A 27,287-nucleotide genomic window follows, 5' to 3' on the forward strand; every position below is an offset into this window, starting at 1 on the left:
AAATCCTCGGCTTCCAATAATGTTCAATGGAGTAGTGCATTGATCAAATTTGGGAAATCATTCAACTTACCAAGACAAATGATGGGTGTGCAGACTGTTCGCACAGAACCAGCCGCCAGCTCCACGGCCCCAACGGGGGGAAAGCGTGGCGCAGATGTACGGGAACGCGCCGTGCCGTGGCAATCCACACGGACAGATCCAGCGAAAACTCGGCATCGTAGAACGAGAATTGTTTCCCGTCTGTCAATACCTGGGTCTGCGTCCAGTTTGTGGATGGTTCCCGTGACGGGTGCGGTCTTGCCCCCGCCGTTGGTGTGGTAGCCAGGAACGCAACGAGCTTGTAGCGCTCGACCGCGCCAAGTGCATTCAACTCCTGGGCCGCGCCATCTTTTGGGGTGAAGTAGACGCAGAGGGACAGGTCTACGACTGCCACCGTCAACTATGATGGCATTGCGAGGTATATGTCAACATCCACGTAGTCTAGGTCCACTTTCAGGGGTTCTGTGGGAATAAAAGAAAACCTATGAACTCTGAACTTATTGACAGTAAGCCAGGTATTAAAGTATAGGACTGTAGGCCTATCCAAGTGGGGAATACGAATAGATTAGGTACGTTCTTTCTCTTTCTCTCTCTAGCAGCTTTCGTGATAAGAGTTGTACGTGTTCCAGACTGGCATTCCAGAGTTGCGTGAAAATAAATTGTTCCTAAGTTAGAATTCAGTACATGAAAAGTACAAGATTTGAAACAGATTGGGTGGCTACGTCAACTATTGCAGTTGTTTGGAACGACATCAGAGTCTATTATAAAATCAATATATGCTTATATATATATAAAATTTCTACTCCCTCGTGCAAAGTTTTAATAAAGGAGCTGTAACTTGTTGTGATTCCCCTACTCTACCCCATAAATCTGGCTACTTACCAGGTTTACAGATGATGGGCACACACTTGGTCAGCACAGATGAGGCGCTGGGCTGCCAGTGATTAGCCACTGTATCGCTGGGCCAAGGGTCACGCAGGCATAGGGGAAGTGATTGTTGTAGCAGTCCACGTTTGTCAGATCAAACGCCACATCAGCATCAAAGAGAATCACCTAGGGAAATCAACATAGCAAACTATCGATCCATAGGACATTCAAAAAATAAATTTGGTTGTATTCTGTCTGCTGTTTTTCAACCCTGCCCTTATTTTCACAATAGAAGAAGCCTGGTCCTGAACCCATTCAAAAATAGAATCCATAACCCTCAGTGATACCTCTTAGAGTGATTCAAGATTTTGTAGGATTTAGAAAGTAGAACACTGAAACTATGCCATTAGCGCCGTGGTCTGGAGCATTGAATTTGTGGTCTGCAGGTAATTCTGCAGGTTGTAGGTTAAAAATCCAGCCTGGAGTTATGGTGCGTGTGCCCTTGGGCAAGCACTTTGATGCTAATCGCTTCTCCCCACCCAGGAGTATATTGGTACCCGTGAGGGCAGAGATGGTTATTGTGGCTGATTATAGCTGCTTTGTGCCGAAAATCTCATGGCAGTATAGAGCTGTATACTCCCAGGGGAACTGAGATGCTAGTTGGAATTTTTTATTGGCACAATGAGCAGGGCAATAATGAAGCAGTGCCTCGAGCACCAAAGATTGGTGGATACGTGTGCTTCATAAATACACATTATAATTTTATTACATGAAGCACGACGCCCCATTTTAAATATAAAGAAAAATACATTGTTTCCAGCACAATGGTGGATTTTGGAGGGTTCACAAATGGTTAGGAAACTATTATAGAAAATTTAATGGTACATAACTAATTTTTGGGATTCTTATAAAAGCAACTTTTTTTTAGGGAAGAGACAAACTGTTTGCCATCAGTGACTGGTTGCAGCTGGTCGGCCAATGGTATGACTGCATCTGTGACCGCCGTGGGGTTGGACCCCTTGCCGTCCGTTGCGAGGAAGGCCGTCAGCTTGTAGCGCTCGCTCTGAAAGCGATTCAGGATGATCGCGGCGCCGTTGTCCGGTGTGAAGTAGGTGCAGAAGTTGACCGGCGCGATGCCGCCATCGTAGATGGTGGAATCGGCGGCACGTCGATGCGGACAAGATCCACAACAATATCTACCAAAGTAGGACAAAGAAGGAGTTTTAGGCAGTGTTGTAAACGAGTCTATCACAAGTCAATCACAAGTCATCCAGTTACAAGCTTTTCAAATGAACTGTGACATGGGGGGGGGGGGGGAGAGGCAACCCTTTTGTTATTCTTCCGCCCTCCTTCCTCCTTACTTGTGCCATGACTTGTGATTTGTCTTCACTGTGTAGTGATGTACTAATTTTAAGCACTAATTTCAGGATGGTACAAAAAGGAAAATGTACAAGTAAATTTTTTTAAAGAACGTGAAAGATTTGGCTGAAAGCTGTCTTTTGACTTGTAATGTAGGAAAATCCTTGAATGTTGGACTATCAAATAAAATGGATCGTATCAAGATGTAAAATCTAGTGGTGAGATTAAAATCTGTATTTTGTTAAATTCGGTTAAAGTTTCACTATTCGGTTTTTATTTTGGAAACCAAGTATTTGAATCCGACCTTAAACAATTAAGCTTTTCATTTTTGTGTAGCACAAGTTGAAGAAACTGGAACATCCCCCAATTTGCTCCACGGTCTCTGATTGTGATAGTGGGGCAGATAGGGGAAATGTTTAGGGAATAGTGCCTTTGATGATACAAGCATGGCATTTGGCACACAGAGTATGTCATGAGAGAGATATTTGGCTATAGGGCCATCACACATTTGTCCTTTGAAAAAATATAGGTACAATAACAAGCAATTTTCAAAATTTTCAAAATGGCTGCAACTGCTTGTTACCTATGTCCTACCTAGGTTTTTTTCAGAGGACAAATCTGCCATGGCCCTGTAGCCAAATATCTTTTTCATGATATACTCTGACTGTGTGCCAAATTCTGTTCTTGTATCATCAAACGTACAATCCCATCACCTATCTGCCGTGCTATAACCGCATTCACTCGCTAGTGGTCGTTTTGGTCAATGAGTAGCCTGCCTTTTGACTAATCTGAGAGTTCCCGCCCATTTTTATAACCATTACAACTCTATAGAGTGTTTTTGTAAAGGCCCGGTGGTCACTGAATCCAGCAAACTATACCCAATAATCGTGGTTGGCAGTGCATGGGACACCTCACTTGTCACTGTTTGTTGGAATGCCTGTGAGCTGAATGGGAACTTGAGGTGAAATTGGATAACCGCTTGAAAAAAATTAAGATATCCGGATTTTGAAATCTCTGATTTTAACCGCATTTTGAAATCTCTGATTTAAGCCAGATTTTGAAATCTCTGATTTTTCCCATCACTAGTAAAAAAACAAATGTAGTTACCAAGGTAACGCAGTCCTCCGAGCGCCACGTCCACCAGACCCAGAATGAGGATGGCAATGATGCAGTTAAGCTTCATCTTGCCGACAGGTTTAAATTTTTAACAGTTTAACACTGTTCAAGCAGACACTGATGTGAAGAAACAGAGTCCGATTCACCCTGATGCAGTCAACTAAATCACCCAGGACAGTGGCGTCCCTATTTATGGAGAATTCAGGTTCTCGACAAAAACACATTTCTGGATCGTGAGTAATACAAGTGGCATATCAAAGGCACTCATAACTCTATTGGTTAGCCATTTCACCGGACCATATGTTCCTATTTTGTAAACAATTAGCTTCAAGTCTTATTTCAGAGACAGACAACAACCTGTTTTAAGTGGTTGGGAAAAACTGGAAATATGTTTTTCAGCTACCAGGGTGAAACATGGGCGGGGGGGAGGGGGGGGGGGGGGGGGGGGGGGGGGGGGGGGGGGGGGGGGGGGGGGGATAGGGGGGGGGGGGGGGGGGGGGGGGGTGGGGTTCAGATACATCATAAGTAATTATTTGTTGGTTGATATTTTTTTTCTAGTTTGTTATAAAGCAAAACCAGTTAAAAACGACGCTCTTCCAGATTGTGCATGACATGTATTTCATACAGTTTAATATATCACCGTACATCGTTCAAGGTCAATTATCTATTGAACAAACCAAGGACATTTCACTTTATTTTTGAATTTTTTTGTTGGAACCAGATGGTCATCTGCCACGTTGTCAGAGGTCAGACATTTCAGTTTCAAGGTGGTATTAATCAAAGTAAATCTTGAATATACTCATATCAGACTCCTTTAAAACATAAACTAACTCTTTGACTTTGACGTGTGTTTATAATTTATAATTTCATAAAAATATCCACTTTTTAAAAACAGAATTACTTGAAGATTTTGCTCTGAGATCATTTAATTTTTAGTTTTATTGTTAAGTGTGCACACAAACTGTTGAGCGTCTTCTCGCGTGAGCATTCTGATGTCCCTTCGAGCACTCTCCTCCAACTCTCTGTAACCGTGGAGGTTTTTTTGTGAACGGAGCCATAGGGTCTGGTGAGTAGATTACATAGTGCCCTTATAACTCGTTCGCGTTGGAGGACGTGATAACACGCACTGGTCGTTTTTATACACAGGCACAGCTGACAGGTTAAGACGTCCAGATTGCCTCGACTCGACTCTGGGGACGTTTAAACACGCTCATTCCTCATGCCTTTTGTACACACACACAAAGTCAGTGAAGTCTGTGGAGGTGGACTGTGTGTTGATCTTGAATTGGTCGCTGTGTACTGCCTAAAAGGGAGGTTTCGCAAGCGAACGGATACGCTTACGCTTGCGTTTATAGCTATCCGTATCCGTTTTTACTTACGTGTAGCGAGCGAGATATGCGTGTCGTCTGCACGTTTAGCGGACAGTGAGTGGCGTATGACGTCATAACTGATGACGTATCCGTCGCACTAAACGTATCCATTTGCATGCGAAACCTCTCTATTGTTGTACAATATACACTCCAGTGCCCACCTCGGAGTGTTGAAACATATGAGGTTCCAGCAAGAAATATCGTACAAATACTGTTGAAATTACTCTAGCGAATCAGTATTTGTGGCGTTTTGGCCATATATCAGAAGTTGGCTGGAAAATTGTGCCAACAAGCAAAATGTTCGGCAAAAATAATCCTGGCACAAAGTGGTTAAAACAGGTCCTTCTTAGATCCATTACAGTGCACTCACTTGACTCTCATGAGAAGACTTCACAAACTGCCCTCAACATTTCTTAAATAAGCCGACCTCGAACCTTCAAACCATTCGCTGTTTGCCGCAGTCCATCACCTTTCCTTAGCTTCGTCCTTGGTCCTTCCGCCCCTGTGAATCATCCACAGGCCCAGGATGATGAATGTGGATCCCAGACCCCAAGTCAGCGACAACGCCTCGCCGAATACCACATAACCAATCACTGCCTAGAGGAAATTAAGATGAAATCTCTTCAGATTTATTGAATATCATATGATACCTGAAAGACTAGATGAACAGGTAAAGGTAAAGGTAAAAATCCCATAGCCATTACTGGCCGTAGGGGCAGTGGGATGTTAGAGGTCCACTGTGTCTTGGGCGCGGCATATGAGTGGCGGGGCCCAGTCCTCTCCTCTCGCCGTCTTACCTTCCCTGAACGAATCAGGTACCCATTTTACTGTTGGGTCGTCAGAGAGAGAGTTTTCCAGTTTTTGGTCCAAATGGGCTTCGAACAGCCAACCTTCCACTCCGTAGCTCCACGCTCTAACCGCTCGGCTACGAGAAATCCACCAAATAATGGGCAAATCCGATACGTAACAAATGTTTAACCCTCTAAGATATTCATGGATTTCAGTGTTTTTTTCCCTATTGTAGGGCATCTGCAACGAGAAATGTCCACAAGATTTTTTTTGTGTTATTAGCCGTCGCGATGATTGTGTAATTAAAGAAAGCATGGCCTTATGTATGGGCCAAAAAGGGGGACCTTTGCTTGGACTTAATCTAATTTAGAAGTGAAACACCCATGCAATTGTAACTCTCTGACCACTCAAAATTCAACAGGTTACAAAAATATTTGGCAAGACTTTACAAATTGAGTCAACCAGTATTAACGCACAAGTGGTTCCAATAAAACTATAACAAAAACAGTTATCATTGTGACTTTTTGTGATTTGAGTTGCGAATTAATTGATTGCTCCTATGTTATTCAAATTTCATTTGAGCCAAATTTTCACAATCAAGGTGCTGCATCTGTATATACAGAAAATTACATACAACATATTTCAATGATATCAAAGGTTTTTTTGTGGAGGGGTGGGGGAGGGGTTGGGGTGGGGGAGGGGTTGGGGGATGGGGGGGGAGGGGTTGGGGGATGGGGGGGGGAGGGGTTGGGGGATGGGGGGGGGGGGGGGGGGAATGGTGAGGGGGGTGGTGGATAGAGGGGGTTGGGAAGTTTTGGTTGGGTTGGGGGGCACTTACTGTAAAGAACAAGTTAGCTGAGCTGTTGGTAATCGTTGCCTCTAGTGATGACCTGGCTAGCTGTAGTGACTTGACAAACAAGGTCCACATGATTGCATTGAAGAGAAACAGAAGGGAGAATGATATGCCACGTAGAACTGTCGTGACCTGTTCAAAAATGACCCCAAAAGATTTAAACACATACAACTTGCGGGTGAAAAAAAACCATCTACAATGCTTTTGAATACTTTGACGAAAATTTGAAATTGTTCACAAATTATGATAGATAGTGTGTGATCTACGTGATGACAAGCATCCAGATAATTTATAGGTCCTAGACTTTATGAATGGTGAAACGTTTATTGCCAGCCTATAGAAATATTGGGGAATTGTGTTGCCTTAAACGCATAATGATTATAAGTTGGCCTTAGTATAACCGGTGGTACCAGGTTAACTGCTCTTTATAGCTCAACTTTCTGTTTAAAATCAGTCAAATATAAGCCATCCCAGTAACTGTTCTTTATTATTATGTTAATACGCTCAATGTCAATTTTCCACACATTAATTCCAATCAGCGGCCAGCTTAGGCTGGAGCATGTTAAACGTATCAGTGCATTTCGGATATTCAAATGTTCGAATACTAAATTATTCAAAACTTCATAGCAGCTCAATGAGTTTCACTGAATGAAATTTGGTTCAGGTTGCCATCTTGACTCACCACTGAGCAGTTGGGCATCAGCGTTCCCATGGCGACAGACTCTTCCAGGCTCTGACACACGAGGGCGATCTCCTCTCCCGACATGGCCAGTTTGGCAAATGCCGAGGCACAGGCTGCACACAATCCGGCACACACTGCTAACGATAAGCCGAGCATCTTGCTAAGCCCAAGTACGTATGAATACCTTACTGTTTGAAGTATCTGTTTCAATGCAAGAGTAATTTTTATTATTTCAAGTTAATGATGTTACACTTGGGTTCTATGCATGCCAAAAAGCATATGTGATGCGATCAAGCTAAATGAGTCATTTGTCGCGAATTTTTATTTGGAGATACAGGCCAAAATCGGGCCACTTCATCACATCACTTCATCACATCTCTTGGTGTAACGACTTCCATAATATTTTAGCTACAGACTATCAGCATGAGGTTTTCGCATGAGGTTTTCACATCAGTAATGCTGCCATTGTGCTCCTTACAAATCTGTAATATTTTTTTTTTTACCAGGGTCAACAAACGACTGCTTCGTTCTCAAAAGAGTGCCATTCTACTCAACAACCCCACTCCTCACATCGCATCCAACTACCAAAAAACCTTTTCCAGCATGGCCCTGCATTCTATATAGTTAGGCCCTACTCCCTGAAGTGATATTAACGATCCACAGCACAGCACTGCTTAACACGCTTAATTCATTCAAAGTGGCTATCGTTACGGCAGCCGTTGTTTAGCGCCCTCTACGATACCTTTTTGATACGCACGCAGGTATATAATTATGGTAGTGGATATTTTGCCGGAGGTAACGCCGGCAAACTAACGTTTACTAAAGCAAGGTTTGCCGGCAGCAATCCATATCAACAGAGGGCGCTGTACTCTTTAAGATAGGGCTGAATTATAATATGTATTAAATTCCCACCAAAGTTGTGTAGCACAGTCGGTTTAGTGGTTAGGCAATTGCTCTAGTGAGTGGGATGTCCCGAATTCGAATCCTGATTCCCGCCACAATTTTAAGGTTTTTTTTTCCCATCCCCAAATAAATAAGAATATTCTTCTTTTATTATTTTAATATGTCTCAAACATTTTATTGCAGGGTATTACATTTTCTTTTCAGATTTGTGGCTCTGGAGGATTTTTTTTAAAAGGGAAATAAAGTCCGAAATTATAAAATGGTCTGATTCCCATCTTGTAAATAAAAATACAACGATAGTATTGGCATGGAGCCAGACTAAAATTTGTCGCCGGAAAATGTACAGGGGAGCCAAAAAACAGTAACTGCCCATGTTCAGTGCATATCCGGCAAACTAACGTTTACTGAAGGTTTGCCGTCTCCGGCAAAATATCCACTGCCTATAATTATTTGTTTCCCCATGTTTTAGCGAGCAGTGCGACAGCTCAGTCGATAGAGGGTAAGATTTTGCACCGCGAGGTTGCGGGTTCGCATCTCAGTTTTGCACTTGAATTTTTTTCCTTTTCTAACCCGAGGCTTTGGAGGATTTTTTTAAAAGGGAAATAAAGTCCGAATTTCATAACGTTAAAATTCACTTTTTCCTTCTAATTTTAAATTTTCTTCTCATGTTTTTATAAAAGTTGCAGTAGTACCGTAACGATAGAAAATGGGAAATGCGTTACGGCTGCCGTAACGATAGCCACTGCGTAATTCATTAATACTTTGTTTCGAAAGTGGCGTCAGATTGCAACATTTTTTCCATTCATTGCCCCAGACCATGAGGCCACTGCACTTTGAATTACAAATAATAGCTTCCCCCCCCCCCCCCCCCCCGGAACTGGGCTGCCGCTGCTGGGCTGCTGCACTGCTGGGTCCACTTCCGGGTCTTCCTTTTTTTTTGTTACAGTCAATTGACCGGTTCCGCAAATTGACCAGTTCCGCAATTTCGGAAAACTAGCTCTCGTTTTCAGGAAGACGAAAACGCCAAGGACTTAAACTTTGGTATCGATGGAAAGGTTATTCCATTTACTTTTCAAAAATGGTTTTAGTTTTAGGATACTCACTTGCATTTAAAAATAAATCCCCTACGACCGTCACTTGCCGTTAACGAACTGCCGAAATGGAACGCGCACGGAAGCGTGATTTCATGTTTGTCGGCCTGCTACACGATTGTTCAGGGGAATTAAATCATGGCGATTGATGCAACTTGTTCGGAAATTAGTCATTATTCCACCATACAAATATAAGATTTGAAGTCTTTGAATTTTTTTCTATACCACCAGAGTAACTGCTGGTCGTTTGGCCGGTTCCGCAAACGCATTCATACTGCCTATACAATACACTGGCCATGGTGTGACTGTATTAACCAGTGCTGCTATTGACAAGTATTGTTGATGACGGCCCCCTAGCGCGGTGCACTTTATTTATTTTGGCATGAATCTTTTTTTTTTTACAACTTACAAAGAAATTGAGAATTTCTATTAATCCTTGTTTAAAAATGTCGAATTTGATGATCATTTCTGGGTGTTCAGTGCAAAAAATTGAAAACTAAATTGAAACAAAATGATTTTGTTTCTGTCCAGCTTCCGGACAGCACTGAAGGTTTTGGATAAAAAAAATTTGGACTTCAAAATTTAAAATACAAAAATCTTTCTTAATACTTCCCACTAAACGCTTTTCCTTTGCTCTAAAAAAATTCACCCCATACTTGATGTTGAAGCGGTTGTGCCTAAGGGGTTTGAATCCATTTTAGAGTTACAACTCTCCACATCCAGGGTGCATGAGACAGCCCAGGCTAGGAGGTGAGGTTTGTGGGGACCAATTAAGAATAGTGCATAATAATATGTTTCTAACCCAAAGGACATTTCCAGTAATTTAGTAAATTTAAAATTATCCTTTTTCGGTGGGTTCTAATCTTACTCTTTACCCTTTTAAACAAAAAGAAAAATAGGTCCACTAATATTTCATAATGAACACCAGTCTCTCGTCAGTACAGAGACACAAATTTTGATTGTTTTCTTGGAGCACAAAATTTGTCAAATACTATAAACCATTTCTCATTTTTGTTTCAATTGGTCATAAACTAAACGTTTATATAAAATTTCTTTTTCATACAGACAATGCCAAAGACAAAGAAGAAGATTACGCCAGCCTCCTGATAGGCCATAAGAGGCCATCAGCACATCTTTTTCAGTTTTACCTGTGAAGGTCAAGAAGAAGTTGAATATTATAGTGAAAGTACATGTAGCTGTGTGTCTTCATCACCATTTCTTTGAATTAATTTATTTATGTGACAAGTTTTTTGTATAGTGCTAGCTTCTGGAGTGCTTAAATTATTTCTGTATAACAATTAAACAGACATGCAGGTGTCATAAAGGCAATAAATTTAAAGGCGTTACATACATTTTTATTAACCAGTACATGTGAAAGAGAAGTGAGGTGTTTGAAAAACTATGCTACTTTGCATGAAAAACTCACAGAACATGTCTATTTCTGTGATTCATCACCATTTATTTATATGACACGTATATTTTTGGATTTAAAACATGCAGGTATCACATGTCAATATATTGAAAGGGTTATCGGGATACACGTGATGAATGTGTTGACATTTTCTTTTAAGAGCATCACCGAACAGTAGATGAGGTTTGCTAATACAGTTGCCAAGCATGATACATGTACATAGTTAATATGTGCAACAACGTATGAGGAGTAACTGAACATTATAATTAGAAATTGCCATTGCTATGAAACAGCCATAGGATTTATGACATTTTTAACAACTTGTTTTAATTTGTTTGTGAAATTTAATTTGAATGTGAAACAATATGTGCATGTATGTGGCCTGTATGTATCTGGCCTGCTGAGGCCTGTTCCCCCTTCCCTTCCCAGCCCCCAGGTTCCCCCTACTGGATGTTGGTGCACACAAAATTAAGCATATTGTGTTGTTACCCTGAACAAATTGAAACACTCCCCCCCCCCCCCCCCCCCCCCCCCCACCCCCCCCCCACAAAAAAGTAAAATAAAAAAAAAGGAGGAGGGAATAAACAAAAGTAAATAAATAATAATAATTAAATAAACAAATAATATTAATAAACAGTGTCAGTGCTCCCCTGCAGACAATGATTCAGTTCCAATTCATCCAGCCATGCAGTCACTTCCTTAAGTGTCATAGGAATTAAAAATGATCCTGGAGAAAATATTAATTCAAATTCATAAATAGCTGGTCTATGCTTATGTGAGAAAAAACAACCAACTGGAGCAATTCGGTACAAGGTTTGTGTCTGGTTCTATCCAACGTCAGAGTGTGTCTAAATAAAAATAAGACAACAAAAAAGCAAAATATTAGTGATTGCAAGATGATAGACAGAATGCACAAAAAGCAAGAAAGTCATTTAATTGGATTGAGGCAAGTCAAATAATTATAACGTAAAAAAAATCCAACGAACCATAACATTTTCATGGAGTTCCATTTTGTAAATTTGGACGCATTATAATGTGCAGACCTTGGCTCATGCACAGGGAAATATAATCCATATCTTTTCTTGGCAGGTTTGGGGGCAAAAACGATCTAGATTTGGCCAGTAAACAAGGAATATTTCCAGTCCAGTCTCGCAGAGGGCGCCGTTTGCGAAACCGGAAAACATTTGCGGAACCGGTCAAAGCACCGACCTCTACAAAATGTCCTGGCAAATTTCTCTTTCAAACGATCACAGAAAACTATTCATATCATGAAGTAGGTGAGTAATTTGCGCATATTTATAGATAGGTAGCTTCCCGAGAAAGCGCGTTTTTTCGCCACAAGACGCTTCAGACGATTTGCGATTGCGGAACCGGTTCAAACGACTGTACGACAAAACTGGCAAGTGGCATTGACCTAGAATAGTCAAGTAGGCCTAATTGCAATACAAATACAATTTATTCTCTAACACTTATTTTATTTTAAAATCAAATGATGGTTTTACTCGCCTAAATCAAAAAATGGAAAGATGGTTTTACTCGCCTTTTCTTTACTGTTTTTTTCGCAGCTGTCAATTGCACGGCAACATGTTTTATGTTCAGCGTCTGGTGCCCGTCAGCATATCTCTTCATATCACGCAAAGAAGTCAGCAACACGACGGATCACAACAGACGGCTTTTTCCTGTCGATGGGAAGGGCGCCTTTAGCGTTGGATAGGTAAAAGGCTGTTCTCCGTTTGATAGACTGACCACTCATTGCGCTTCATGGGGCCGGGGAAATGCCGAAGTTGCCTCCAAAAGAAATTCGAAATTTGACAATTGTACATGTGTAGTATTAAGCTAATGAGCTGTGGGGCGGGTATTTTAATTTCCTGAAATATCTTTCCATTTTTCAACGCAACATGTGTGTTATTGTTTATGACTAATTCTCAACAAGAATTAGTAACAGTATTTTTAAAATTAGTTGTTTATTTAATTTATTAAATATTGATTAATATTAATGACTTTAATTGTTTCATTCTTACGAATTTTTAGGAGTGGAAGTAAGAACTTAGCGCTTGGATACAATATCCCCGACCCCGGTCAGTTTTTTCTCCTAAAATCCCGCTCGCATTTAACACCCAAAATTGTTCCGTGAAGTTACCAGCGCGTTTACCTACCTAACGCCTTGGGGCGCCCTTCCCGTAGTCCAATTTAATGATTTAATAAATCTAATGATTTAATGACATAATGTATGTCATGGGAAATTTCTTGTTTAGTAGTATCATTCTACCTAAAGTTTTTGAAAAGGAAAAATCTGCGACGGCCTTACACATGTTCAACCAAATTCAAAGCTAGTATCATCAAAGGCACATTTCCTCCAAATATTTCCTCTAGTCTGCCCCATTATGGCGATGACCGAATACAATTGGCGCTTGAACTTTTGCACGTGATGATTTATTATTCAGGATGTTTCGAAATGAAGGAAATTCCCGACCTGCTGATGCTAGTTGGCACTTTGCCAGTAAATGTTGGACATGGTGCACGACGAAAATGTTTACATTTATCCTTTAATTCACGCCAAAATAGACCTAGACCTCTCAGTATTACTCTCTAAATTCTAAAGAGTGAAAATTCACTCCATTCGAGTGAAGATTCACTCCCACAGTCGGAAACTATAGGGACTAGACGTTTTAGAGTGAAATTTCTTCAATCAAAAAGATCAAGGTTTCACTCGAGCTTCGATTGAAGTGGTTCATTTTTCGTGTCTGATCGAAAATGAGAGTGATTTTCACTCTAAAACGTCTAGTCCCTAATTTCACTCTTAGGGATGAAAAATGGGTCCAGATTACTTGATTAACCTTATTTGGTTACATATTGTTTGCATATTCCTTCACAATTATTGTTTGCACATAAACAATATTGTTTGCACGTGAGCAATGTTGGCGTGCAAATAATATTGTTTATGTGCAAACAATATCGTTTAGATGTGCAATTGAACAATATTGTTTATGTGCAAAAATATTCAGTCTAGCTGTAAACAATATGGTTTTGTTGCAAACCAGGATTCATTTCATTCATTCATTCTATGGCGCATCTAATAATAAACCCTGGTAAAAACATGTCCAAAATGCGCTGCAATAATTACAAAGGGCGCGCCCCATATCACCATTTTCTCATTCACTGACAAATTAACAATTACTGGACCGGGGTAAACAATAATGCCCTTGTTTTCAAATTGTTGGGGGTTTTTTTGGGGGGGGGGGGGGGGTGGGGGTCTCACAGTCTACTTTCCTGTTCTAATTTCCTGTCTAATTTCCAGATTGTTATTTCTGTGCCGTTTTTCAAACAATTGTCGGGAGCATTGGTTATAAAAAAAAAGTTTTAGTATTAGGCCAAAAAAAAAAAAATAAGTCGGTCTCTGGTCAGCGCGCGCGTCGATTTTAATCATGCGCGTCAATCTTTTTTTTCTCCAAAATGTTCCGCGGTAGCTCCAACAGCGCCCTTTATTGCCGCACCTCCTCAATTTTTTTTTACCAAAGAGCACCAAGGAATGGGAAATTGCACCAAGGCAAATGATCGAGAGCACCAAGGCAAATTATGAAGAAAAAAAAAAAGCCGCGTCCCCGCGTCAATTCAGAGACCGAATATTTGTTTTGGGCCTTATAGCCTTTAAGACGATGGTTTCACCAAAAGAGGCACTAGTTTGTAACAGACTTGAATGTATTCGAGTCACCAACTATTGAGTCCGAGTCCGAGTCACCTCTCCCGAGGTCGAGTACGGGTCCCGAGTCATGCAGGTCAAGTCCGTACAGAACTCCAGAGGTGCCATCCTAGATGTTGAGATCCTGACATAATGAATCACGGGATGACAACATCTTGCACGAAATGTCGACATCCTGAGATAATTTATCACGGGATGACGACATGAGGGATGCTAACACTCTCGGATGGATCGATCACAGGTAGCACATGCTGAAGTAGGATCCCGATATCGTGAGATATAGACAATATACAGGGTGGATAAAAAACGAAAAACGAAATCGAAATGTTATTGCTACTTGGAACAGAAGTAGGGTATGTGAATCAAAGAGAAATATCCTCTGTTCGGGTTGAATCTCCTCTTTATAAATGACACCCTGATCATGTCCTTACACCGGATTGAATGAGCAGTGACCGATTTTATAAAAGGGACCAAAGGGTCTAGTACTTAGTAGAAAATTGCGCCACTTTTCATAGTGAAATGTCTTTTTCCCCCACCTGCCTTGATTGGCAACCATAGCCTTTCACTCTGTGACAATTGACACAACAAAAACCACAATTGAAAAGTGCAACAATTCTCTAAATAGACCCTTTCATAAAATTGGTCACTGCTCAGTCATCCGTGAATGTAATGACATGATCAGGGTGTCATTTTAAAGAGGATATTCAACCCTAACAGAGGATATCTCCCTTTGATTTACATGTGCCCTACTTCTGTTCCAATTTGAAATAATATCTTGGTTTCGGGGTTTTTTTTATCCACCCTGTATAACGGGATGACGACATCCTGAAAGTAGAATGTCGACATCCCGAGATACCTTCGAATGCCGTTTAGTGGAGTTATGAGAAAGCAATCCTACTTTCGGGATGTCGTCATCCCGCGATGAATTGTCTCAGGTTGTCGACATCCTACTCTTGTGATGTCGTTATCCCTGGATACATTACCTGGAGATGTCGACATCCTATTTTTACGATGTCATCATCCCGTGCAGGACGATGACATCTTACGTGTAGGATGTCGTTATCCCGTGAAAACTTATCTCAGCATCTCAACATCTTGGATGGCATCTCCAGAGCTCCGTAAGTCCGAGTCCGATCGAGTCACGAGTCGCAAAGCTCGAGTCCGAGTCCAAGCCCGAGTCTTCAGTCACGGAAAATTTGAATCGAGTGTGACTCGAGTCCGATAAGTCCGAGTCAAGAGTCATACAAGTCATGTTTATAAAACCATGCCAGTGATGCGTTGTCATTTCCCCACATGTCAGCTTTTTAGTCACCATCTGTAATCAGCTGAGCTAGCTTTCCTGTTTGCTGACTTAACTGATGCAGTGTGATCTCCAGACCGTTTGAACCGCGAACTGGATCCCACGACATTCGTGAAATGAATCAGCGCGTGGCCGCAACCAGGCCAGTCTGTCACCTTATAACCTTACGGAGAGGTCGGTGCTGTTAAAATCTTCTATACCAACGGCGGGCAGCTAGCGTTCATCATGCATGTGGCACCCGCAACTCACAATTTTGTCATTCCTAGACGATACAATTCCTTGCTATATGGCTATACCAACTTTCAGCAAGAAATAGCTTTGATCGTGACCACACTCGACAAGCCAAAGACCATCTTGCAAAGTGTGAGGCTCTGTGTATGCCTTCCAATGAACGCGATATACATTTCGGACAAAAATACTAAACTTGACCCATCATTTGCCGAAATTAATGATCGAATTCTTGTCAAGCTCTCCAAGAAACAATAAGGTTCTAATTCATCCGGTTCTTCGGTAACGCACAATTACTGTGGGTGAGGCGGAGCCAGGCGGAATATGGTGGGACAATCTTTGTGATGTAGTGTAGCTCTTTCATCATTTTTAGTGGTGTGTATCACCAATTGTATTTCTCTGTTTAACGAAATAATCTGTAAACACCAGCTTTCTAGGCAATTATAGACACATTTTGTGTGTATTACTACATATAAGAAATTTATGTTCAATTCACCTTTAAAGAAGTTAAGTCTGAACCGTAAAAAGTTTGGCCTATGGATCTCTGCACCTTAACTTCCCATGCCCGAGTCAATACAAATCTGTTCCCTGTGATACTGACCTTTATCTGTTTATTTTTCCCTCCTAATTTTTCGTCACTGAAACCATCTGGCAATCATATAGTCATATACTTAGCGCACGTGACCTCACACTCATACTGGTAGTTCATTAAAGTGGGTCGTGTTTTTGCACTTAGGGTTATATGCGCTCAACTAACGTCCTTCCGCTTCGATCCAGCGCGTTGGTCCCCGTAAGCCATATTGAAAACCACTTTGTAGAGAGTCATCGAGAGATCAACGCAAAACGGGGTTTTTTAACCCCTGGTAAGCCAATGACTTCCCATGTGCTATAAAAACCAACTTAAAACCGAAAAAAACTACTTTAAATAACCCAAGTAAGGTGAAGTTTATAAAGAACCTCTGCGATACAGCGATAAAGGTCGAGATGTGACCGTGAGGTAATGATGATGTACCCATCTGATACCATAATTAGGCCTACCCGATGAAAATACCACGTGCGATCTCTGACGTATACTGCGTCTAGCCATTTCGTGCGCCACTTAAAAAATTAAGACACCTACTAGATGATAGATCCATTGGAAAGTCTACCAATTTTTCTTGTGGTCGTCAACTCTGCATCTGCTGATGCCATTATGATCTTTCCGAGTATTTATTGCAATCCACTCATCAGCGTTTCATTTTTGGCTCTCACGCATGCATGGATTCAACCAAGGAATAGCTTGGAAATTATGTTTGATACGTGCTTGTCTTTTTGTAAATAACTTGGTACATCAAGAGGGAAAAACCAACCGAGTGCCCTATGGATGTTGAAATCTGATCGTCATTTCCGTTACATTCTGGATTGCGTCGTTGTGTGTACAAATAGCGTCTGTCAGCAATTAGGCGGATCGAACTGGATTTCGATAATCGTTTATGTCTCTCTGCCTGCTCGTCTGTGATTACTTCTAGTCTCTCGTCTTACTTCTCATCTTCCATGAGTCTAAGGCCTATATAGTCTGGCTCCTGGGAGATACACAATTCAGGCTATGCCTGATTGACGTCTGGATGCTGACAAATCGGAGTCATTAAGCGGGGTGGATTGAACGTTTATTGGCGTCAGGATAAAGCAAGTGGTGGATGTGGCATCAGGAACACGCTGTGGGAGCATCAACGAAGCGCACCTTGCAGCTATTGTGCCTGAGTGGTGTTACCGGCCGTAGTGGGCTCCGTCCAGCCTGTCGTACTAGGCGCGCAGCCATGGCTTACCTGTACTGTCTGACCACTAGTCTCGATTTACGTGTGATCTTCACCGTGTTCATCTTAACTTTTAACCTGATGGGCGGTGAGTTATGAACAAAATAGTTTTGCTTTTCCTCTATAGCCTCATAGGCCAGAATGCTGCTTCTTAGCTGTACATAATGGAAAGGATTGATATTTTCAGAGAATTTGAAAATAAAAGGCAGGCTGAGGTAAACTTCGTTTCTCTCCAAGAATAATAACCTGTTTATTTTTGCTCTTAATTCGATTTTACAGAATAGCTTGTTGTTTTTGCTTATTTCGACTCCTTTAGCCTTTTCAGTAAGCGCATACCTCAGCTCATAGCCTATATTATTTCTGAAAGAACACGATGTTTTAGATGGAGATACAAATACTCGACCAACGCAGAGTGGTTCGAAAGTCTCCGTATAGCGCATATTTAGTATAGTCGGGTATTTTCCAAAATTCTATTTCTAGATATTTATTTTCTCTCATCCACGACGGGGCCTAGTTGCAATGAAACGTGAAATATTCTCACCCTTATGAAGGTCGATGACGTAGGCACTTCCCAGGCCTTACATGCAAAACGAAACCACTAAGAGAAACTCAAAATCATGATGACACGAAACAATGTACAATGTAGTCTGAGCGGAACACAGTGGAAACATTACAACATTACAACATAAACTCGAGATATGCCCAGGCACATGCAGTGCACTTTTAGTCTGGAATGATAATGTGGGTTGCGTCTGTTTCCAGTCGGCACACGGTGCACAGACGAACCTTTCTGCATCATAGCTACCAAAATAACGACGGCCATTCTGAGAACTGGACTGGGAAAAAGATCCACAAGCAATCATCAAAAAATACATGCAGTGTTTTGTATGTTAAATTTCCACGTAGCCTAAGTGTACTTAAACTATGAAAACTTCAGCAGCCGGAAGTGACAATATATATGGAGCCGCCTCTTGCGTCACTACGAAGTTCGATCAACAATCAACTATGGACGAACAAAGAGTACGCATCATAACCAGGACGAAAATTTACATGCGCTCAAAAAAGCAAGCATGCATACGCTGGCTAGCCAAAATTCCAAATAATTATTTAGCATCTATTCTACAATAGTCTAAAGATTGACTTTGCTCTACTCCTATCGCTTCTGGCCCTTGTCAAAAAGGCTATAATTTTACCGTCCTCTGTGTTATACAGAGGCATTTTTTTTTTACTGTCTCAGAACACTACATACAGCCAACCAAGTACTCATATAATTCTCCAAGTAGAACACACCGTTAAAGTAATGGACACTGCAAACGTTCAAAATGAAACTGTCCAAATATCATGAAATACGAGTTCCACTTGAAATAATGGGATCATGCATTCTGTGGGGATCTTGCGCCTATAGTACATTCTAAAACAGATTGGTTGAAATAACCAGTATATTGGTAGGATTGCGTCCAACCAATCTCGATTTGGCTGGACACATATCTGTACCAATATATATTGGTCAGTTCAACCAATCTGTTTTTAGGGTGTAGGCTATATGCTGTCATTTTCGAGAAAAGAGGAATTACCGGGATCATTTCCTCAAGATGGTTTAAGGACCAAACCATCGCGCTTTCAACGGAAACCTGTGGTTTACATGGCAAGAAAAATGAAGATGCACAGTTAAGTTTGGCAACTGTCTGAAATTTCGACAGTTACCAATTGGCTAAAACACATCTTTTGCAAAGATCCATTACCTTTAAAAATGAACCTGACCCTTTCATCGCGATGCACCCAAACGCCGTACGGACTAGACCATCCCAGCCATATCAAATTGCATCGCAGCCCAGTCAGGTTTTCTCGTTCCTGACGATTGTCTGCATGGACGACAGAAAACATTGACCCGAAGTGAGTCACCAGTTATGAAAATATGGAATTGTGCTCAGTCTCTGTACTCATAGAGATCGCACCATTTTGGAGTAGACCATATACATTGAAGTAGGCCTATTCAATTTTGCCTCGTGTTCACAAATTCTGGCATAACCGATTTCCCAAAATTTGTTCATTTTTTGTGATTCTTTAATTTAAGGAGTTTGAGGACAGAATCTGTAGACTCTGTAATGATTTATGAGTATTTTCATCTTTTGAATGTAAGGTTTTTGCTTTTCGTCCACTTTCTGGTTTTTATCTTAGATGTAGTGTGTTAATTATTCTGTTGCTCATCAAAGATATCCAGGGATAGGGATATGTTTCGTAGTAACCCCCTGATCTCCATCTGTACGTTTTTGGCATTTCATTGTCCTATAGTTGTATAGCCTGAAAATCAGCTGAAAAAAAGATTATCAGAAAATAATGGAAATGTAGAAGTTATGTGCTTTATAATCTTGATTAATTCTTTCAAGTTGCATTGAAGTACCTTAAGTCACTTTCATATTAACTTTCAATTAACATTTGCAAACATCAGATTACAAAGCTATGCCAATTATTATGAAATACCTTACCGGTACTTGACTATAAGTGAATAACAGTCTCAAGCATCTTGTGAAATCATGGCACCTGGTGTGCTGTCACTTTCAAGAAAAGTGGATTTTTTGGGGGGAACTGACATTTTAAACCAACTTAAGTCCACATTTTGTTGCAATCGGTTACACATTCGTGAACGAGGGCAAACCAGCTATACCCTTTTCCCTGACCTGACAATTCCCCGAGTTTATAAATTGCTCCATGTCGTCTGAAGTAGGGTCAGGGAACCAGACTACAAGAACAACATTTTTTTCTTGGTTTTCCACCATCTGTGAACACAAAACTTTAAACAGGTCAGCGTAACATGGTTGCTATAAAATACTACTCCCAAATCCATCAATTTCTGAAAATTACAGCAAAGCAAATGTTTTATAGTATACGTTTGAAACAAAGATTGTTTTGGCGTCGTAACTGTGTCAGTTGCTAAACACAAAAATTACCTGAGAACATTTTCAAGAGACGGAAACTTGCCCGTGGTCTCATTTCATTCATATTCATAAAAAAGAAAATCACTTCTCAAGACAGATGTTTCATTTGGCCAGAAAATATTCCACGGCAGTTGCTGACTAGAATTTTTCCAATTTATTAGCCTTGCGAGTGCGAGTGCTATACGCAGTTTTCATCATCGCTTCGCAATCTCGCTCGAGATTTCACAGCTGTTTCTACTTGTCCCATGGTCCACCGATGCGCTTGTGTCCCGTTCTCTTCCAAATTGGAAATCCACCTTGAAGTTGTCAAAATGAGGTCGTGATTAAAGAAAAGGCCCAAGTCATTATTACGAGTGCTGAGCGCCAGCTTCTCATGAAAACCTGCAGACAATGAGCAGGTGGTGATGCCTCGGTCGGATATCGATCCATCTGGCAGACATTATCCTCTTTCCTCAATTTGTTTTTATTTGTACCAAATGGTTAATATTTTGTAACCATTTTTAGGTTTCAAAGTCAACATTTTAGGAATTGCAAATTTAACATTTCCTCGAGTTATACATTAATGCGCCTATCAATAATTGTTTCCCCCACCCCTCTCCCCGGGCTGCCCTACCCAAGACGTGGGGATTGTTACTTTTGAATTGACAAAATACCCACCCCTATGGCAAAATTTAAGTGACAATCCCTGACCATGCCCCGACATAATTATAAAGGGCGCACTAGTGATTGCCTATCCATGTTTAGTACACCAATGGTAACAATGTAATTTGAGTGACCAAAATCCCCACCCTGGGGCATGAAAAACGTGACCAAATCTCTATATCAGACCTGGGGCAACAGGGGGGGGGGGGGGGGGGGGGGAGAGAAAAGGGACGTTTGATAGGCGCAGAAATGGGAAGTGGTCTAGGGCGGATCAAAATCAAACGGGAGGCTTTATGACAACCGCAATTGTCAATCATCTTCAAGTCGCTACTCTGGAACACATGTCGCATACAGAGTTATGCCAACGGGTCTGGACAGAACATTTAAGTGTTGCCATCCAACATTATCAAAGTCGGTTATATCTTTTCCACTATAAAAAGGCCTATAGGCTATATGCACAATCGTAACCCGTCCTTGATTGAATAGTACTTTAATTAATTGATATGACTTAAGCTTTGCATGGCGGATAAGATAAGTATAAGGATTGCGGGTAACACCATGTGGAAGGTAATCTCTTCTTGGAAGAAGTGTGCTTCTGAAAAACCGGTTGGTTGAGTGTAGAACTCGACGTTTCGGGCAGTGTGCTCTGTCCGTCCTCAGGAGGGTGAGGACGGACAGAGCACACTGTCCGAAACGTCGACTTCTTCACTCAACCATGGAGCTATTAAACACACGTACTGATGTAAAAAATTAGGGTTTAATCACAAATTTTTCATTATTCATCAGAGCAGGGGTCTTAATTTGTAATGAACTTTTATTTCATTGCTTTCATTTTCTACTAGGAAGTTCCAAAAATGAAGAGTTTAACTTTCGATCCAAGTATGGCCGACTCGGGAATAAAGTTGTCTAGTTCATAATGTTTTTAATGGACGGTACGTGAATACAAGCCGGGTATTTCAATCACATTATTAAGAAAAACAGTCAGATATCACGATGGTTTTCATTATCATTTAATTGGTTATTTATATCTTTCTCTTTTTCTGCAATTATTGTAGTCGTGCGCTCATCTGCTTCCGGAAGAGGGCGTGAGTTCATTTTCGCTTTCCCAACTCATTTGTACCAGCCAAGCCTTGCAACTTCCAGCACGGATAGAGCGCGTCTTACTCTAAGCATTACACCCTTCGAGGAAAGGCCTACTGATGTCAACGTGACTGTCGTTAGTTCAAACTGGAGTCGCGTGCTGAAACTACCGGCTCAACTGGGCGGGATGACGGTAGAGTTGCCGTTCGAATCTCAGGCAGTCGGCTCCGGACTTCAGAACAACACTGTCCTGGTCACGGCCAGCGAGGATGTCACCGTGCTCGCGCTGTCAGACAATGGGAAATCAACGGGTGGTTTTCTTGTCCGGTCCGCTGGCACCCTAGGCACGGACTACTTTGTTGTTTCATACACCCCGATCGTAGGGGAATGGTCTTTGTTTACCGTATCGGCCGCTGAAGACGATACGGTGGTTCACATCCAACTGAAGGCGCCTTTGGTATTTGATAATGCGCCCTACGGCAGGGAGGACTTGCAGATATCCTTGAACCGTTTTCAGACCGCCCAGTTTCAGAGCTCACTGGATCTGACCGGTACGCGGGTCCGCGCTAACCGACCAATCTCGGTAGTTTCCGGTTCGTCAGGGTCCAATATACCGGCCGAGTTTGGTTCAGCGGGGTACGTTGTTGAGCATCTCCCGCCCGTGGGTGCTTGGGGAACCGTGTACGCGCTGGCTCCCTTCCCCGGGAGGAGGTCGGGATACAGGTGCGTGGTCATCGCTGGGTGTGCAATGACCATGATACGAGGCTTCGGTGATCGAGCTGTTCTTGCCTCCGCAGGAGATTCATTCGAATGGGATGCGGGGGATCATGTTGCCGTCATTACTTCATCGACGCCGGTTCTAGTTGCGCAATTCAGTAAGGGAACCGAGGCTGATGAACACGTGGGCGTAGAGTCAGGAGTAGGTGGTCCTGCAATGCTCATTATCCAACCCATTGACCTACTAGTCAGCGGGTCTGGTGCGCTTCTGTCGACCCCAGCGCTCCCACCGGACGCCTACCATCACATCTCCGTCACCGCCCCGTGCAAGGATACCGACGGAATTACCTTAAACGGTTCCCCACTGGTTCCCGATCAGAAGTACGAGTACGACGAACTGGATGGCTTCTGTACCGTACAGAAGACGCTTCAGTCGGACGAGTCCAGCCCCATCATCTCTGTCCAGCACCCCGCTCCGTCGGGTGTTCCCCTCGCAGTTTCGGTCGTGGTTCACGGTGCCGGTTTCAAGGGCGCGTACGCTGTATCGGCAAATCTTGGCGCGGAGGTGTCGCCCTGCGAAGCCACCAGCTCGGACGGCTGCTGCTTCTTGGAGGAGAATTCCCAGCTGGTTTCGTCTCTGAGTTACGACGAGGAGGGTTCCATGCACAGCAGCGACTACGAACTGTACAACTCGATTCCGGGTGTCGTGGTCGCACTCAAGGCCGTAGTTGAAGGCACGACAGTGCAGCCGTCTCAGGATCTGACAACGATGGCAAATACTCCCAAACCTACGGTTACGAACGGCTTCTTGGTAACTCCATTTCAAACGACTAACGAAAATCCAACAGAAACGGAGAATGTCACCGAAGAACTCGACAATTTGCATTCTACAGCCGCGGAGAGCAATTCTGTATCTGATACTGAAGTAAGCTCCAGACCAGCTGAAACATCCACAGATTCTTTAAATCAGCAGACGGGCACTTCGAGCGTAACTACCACACGACAAGCGATATCCACTAACTCAACTCCTGGAGGTTCCACTAAAACTTTGGTTTATTCATCCGCCTCAGCAACGACAAACCAGATCATCTCGACCACAGAACGAAAAACAGTCGCCAGCACGGATCAACCAGAAGTGACGAATGGTTCTGCATCAACAGGGCTTCCAATCATCACCTCAACCTGGATTGATTCCACGCAATCCCCCACCGAGGCAGACATGTCAACAACCTTATCCACTAGCGTTGCTGACAGACCAACACTATCCACTAGTGTAGTTGACAGACCAACGTTATCCACTAGCCCAGCTGGCGCACCAACATCAACGAGCTTAAGACCATCATCCAACATCACTCTTTCAACGTGGTTAGCTGCAACACTAAGCACCACCGTGACACGTACGGTAAAAGAACAGACTACTGAGCCAGTAGTTGACACAACTTGTAAGTCATAACGTAATAGTTTGAAATGAGGTTCACCATTTTAGTCTTGATAATTCAAGAAACACGCGCCGAGGTGGCGATGTATGAAACAATGCCTTTATATCATGAACGTTGGATATTTGTGGCAAAAAAAATGGGCAATTTCATTAAAAGTACGGAGTCTTAAAATCTTAGTAAACATACCATGCCAAAACCATCTGTATTTGAGCACGGTATGAGGTAATCATTATTGTAGTTTAATATCGGATTTTTGTCCTTCACCGACCTACTATCGACATTTCAGTGGGGCGTTGGTTAAGCGTTTGATGATATTTTTTCTCGCAAGCTATCGGTAATTCATACGTTGGCGAAGGTTAAAACACAATATTATGCATCTCCCCGACGCTACAGTCCAAATTTCCAATCATACAAAATAGCAACAGTGACCGAGGTATTTGTGTGTGTGTGTGTGAAGGTTTTTGCTTACATGAACATTTATTATGTCAAGCTTCTATTTACTTCCTTTCTCATGGCCCTGCTCACCTGCCTTTCCCGTTCCGGTTGAGTTCAGGAAAAGAAAATACACGTATTGCTTTCTCATGACCGCTGCCAAGAGACATCTTGAAAACAGAATAATGTTTTCGAGCATCGGGGTCCCATTAAAACCACTTTAAATCTGCCCGGATAAAAAGGGAAAGGCTACGAAAATCGTTACAAAAAAAATTGGGAAAACTTCATTCTCTTGACAAAAAGTAGATGTTTTATCATTAAAGATGTACTGCCCGTATTAATTTCAACAAAAATCGTATGTTTTAAAGGGCAGGGACAGTACACATCTTTAAGATAAGATCTATTTACTCATTTCGAACCTAGACAGATACTGTTTTATGGGGAAAGGGTGTGGATTTTAAAACAGCACGACCAATAGATGTTAACGGAACCCGAAGGAATGAAAAGAATAGCCTTGTCTATCACATTGTTTCCATTTCAACAGGTTCAACGTGCCAGAGGCCTTTCCGGATTTTGCTTTATGGCGGGGTTGCTATGGCTACACTTCTCCTTCTCTGCATGCTCATTTGCCTGGTGAAAATCATGTGAGTTTTACGATTTCTCTGAAAACTGCTTACTGAATGGATTGTTCTGAAACATACAACTAAAATAGTTAAGAGGCCGAACAACCCACAACAGGATCTTTGTCAAAGGCAAAATGGATTGTGCCTTTGACGACCACCCTTCTCAGATCGAAACGGCCTTCGTTGCCCATTCCTCTAACATTTTGGAGCAGTAAGAATATTGCTAAAGAAGTTTGATCCCTAAAAATCCACTGTCAAAAAAACTTACTTCTTAAGTCGAAAAAAGCTCAGCGTTTAATCGGTTTCCGATGTTCGACTGTGATGTGCAAAGGGGTAAATTGACCAGCTTTCATTTTCAAAAATCGGGCGCTAAACTTACAGGTATACATTTTTTGCCCATCATTTGAATTTTTCCCCGTTTTTTTCCAGTCGTGCCAGGAGAAGTGCCAAGACAGCCCACATGAAGCGAAACAGTCGTTGGGTTGCCTTCCCAGCTAGTCTGTCATTAGACGAGTTGCATCTTGGCAGAATGAATCTCAAAGCTTCCGCGGGCGGAGACGGGCCAACAACGCCACCACCAACGACTACCCCGACAGGAACCGATGAGGTGAAACTCGGCACGGGGGAAAACGTCGGCGTTAGCAGTGGAACATTTAAGGACGAATCGGAGTAAAACATTGCCGGTCAAATTTAACAAGCCTTGAATTACCCTGTTTCAGATGGATGATGTGAAGGCTAGTTTTTAAACGTTATTTGTCCTCAGTACATCTTTAAAGTGTGTGTATAGCCAGATTTGACTATGTAGAAGAAAAAATAATAGTCAACGTGGCAACTGCTGTCAGCTTCATTTGGTGCCTCTGAAATCAGTCAAACTTCTTGAAAAAAAAAATTCGAGTTCAGAATACAATGCATTATCTGGAAATTTACGGTGGAAGTCTATTTGGAAGCTAAAACGATCGGCGTGTGTTTTATTAGTGACTGTATGTTTCATGTCCGGTTGTCAAGAACTAGAAAAACCAGTCTGCGGCTACATGTATTTTGGTTAAAGATTATATACTGCAAGACGCGGTTCATTGTCTGGTTTAGTTAACATCAATTTATTTTTGTGGCGTGTACATCGTGCTTGGATTTCAGTACTTTTCGAGACGGCAAATATTTGAGGTTCTCCGAAAAGGTGACACATAATAAGTACCGTTCTAAAAACGAACAAAAACAGTACTCAATTGCTTTCACCTTGCTGTACATAGCTCTAAAAAATAAAACTGGAATAAAATACATGCGTGATGTCATCCTTATATATTGGCCAAAGATATTTAAAACCGGGGTGCTCTTGTGCTGTAGTTTGGTGGCGAAACCCTCAGTTTGGAACATAACATTACCCCCCCCCCCCCCCGTGTGAACCCCCGCCCCTTATAGAAAAGGAGAAGGACACGAGCCGCGTGAAGTCAGCGAAACGCAAAATGGAGTAAAACAAATGGTTTTGGTTTTGCGACCCACTAACGCTTCAAAACTGTCAGATCATGAGGTATAAACAAATGATAACGGCTGCTTCCGTAGTTTTGATTGACTCGAGTCGGTCATTCCATCCAGGGTCCCGGGACTTGCCTGAGGAAATATCCAAGCCTTGTTTGTACATGTATTAAATAACCAGGAATGAATGGCGCATGATACGCAGTGACAACACAATTTCCGAGGGAGGGAAAATCCATCAAAGAGGTAACATACAGGGTGAGTAAAAAAAAACCCGAAACCCAAATGTCGGGATCATTGTTCTAGTGAAGTTCTGCATGTAGCACTTTCAAAATCTAGGATATGAAAGTCCAATTCATAAGCTTTCTTGTAGTACAAAAATCATTCACATCACTCATGTACTTTTTAAGTTACGGAATTTTAAACAAATCCGCCGTTTTAAGGTTC

The 27,287-nt window shown here is 42.0% G+C and overlaps 2 protein-coding genes and 1 pseudogene across 2 annotated transcripts; 1 reads left to right on the forward strand and 2 right to left on the reverse strand.

The window, feature by feature from the left end:
* Positions 1-23: 23 nt before the first annotated feature.
* Positions 24-3,799, reverse strand: LOC119742718 (annotated as a pseudogene).
* Positions 3,800-4,426: 627 nt separating this feature from the next.
* LOC119743219 (transmembrane protein 42-like) lies at positions 4,427-12,104 on the reverse strand. The gene is made up of 5 exons (XM_038219604.1): positions 12,021-12,104; positions 10,107-10,112; positions 7,076-7,276; positions 6,379-6,525; positions 4,427-5,348 (listed from the first exon to the last, which is right to left on the reverse strand). The coding sequence occupies exons 3-5, from the start codon at positions 7,229-7,231 to the stop codon at positions 5,217-5,219; spliced, it is 435 nt and encodes a 144-aa protein (XP_038075532.1). The 5' UTR covers positions 7,232-7,276; positions 10,107-10,112; positions 12,021-12,104; the 3' UTR covers positions 4,427-5,216.
* A 4,941-nt stretch (positions 12,105-17,045) lies between these two features.
* LOC119743604 lies at positions 17,046-26,854 on the forward strand. The gene is made up of 4 exons (XM_038220018.1): positions 17,046-17,589; positions 22,135-24,318; positions 25,292-25,391; positions 25,800-26,854. Exons 1-4 carry the CDS (start codon positions 17,385-17,387, stop codon positions 26,041-26,043), a joined length of 2,733 nt encoding a protein of 910 aa, XP_038075946.1. The 5' UTR covers positions 17,046-17,384; the 3' UTR covers positions 26,044-26,854.
* Positions 26,855-27,287: the final 433 nt, after the last annotated feature.

This window comes from Patiria miniata, unplaced genomic scaffold (genome assembly GCF_015706575.1).
Source record: "Patiria miniata isolate m_02_andy unplaced genomic scaffold, ASM1570657v1 HiC_scaffold_6, whole genome shotgun sequence".
NCBI classification, from domain to species: domain Eukaryota; kingdom Metazoa; phylum Echinodermata; class Asteroidea; order Valvatida; family Asterinidae; genus Patiria; species Patiria miniata.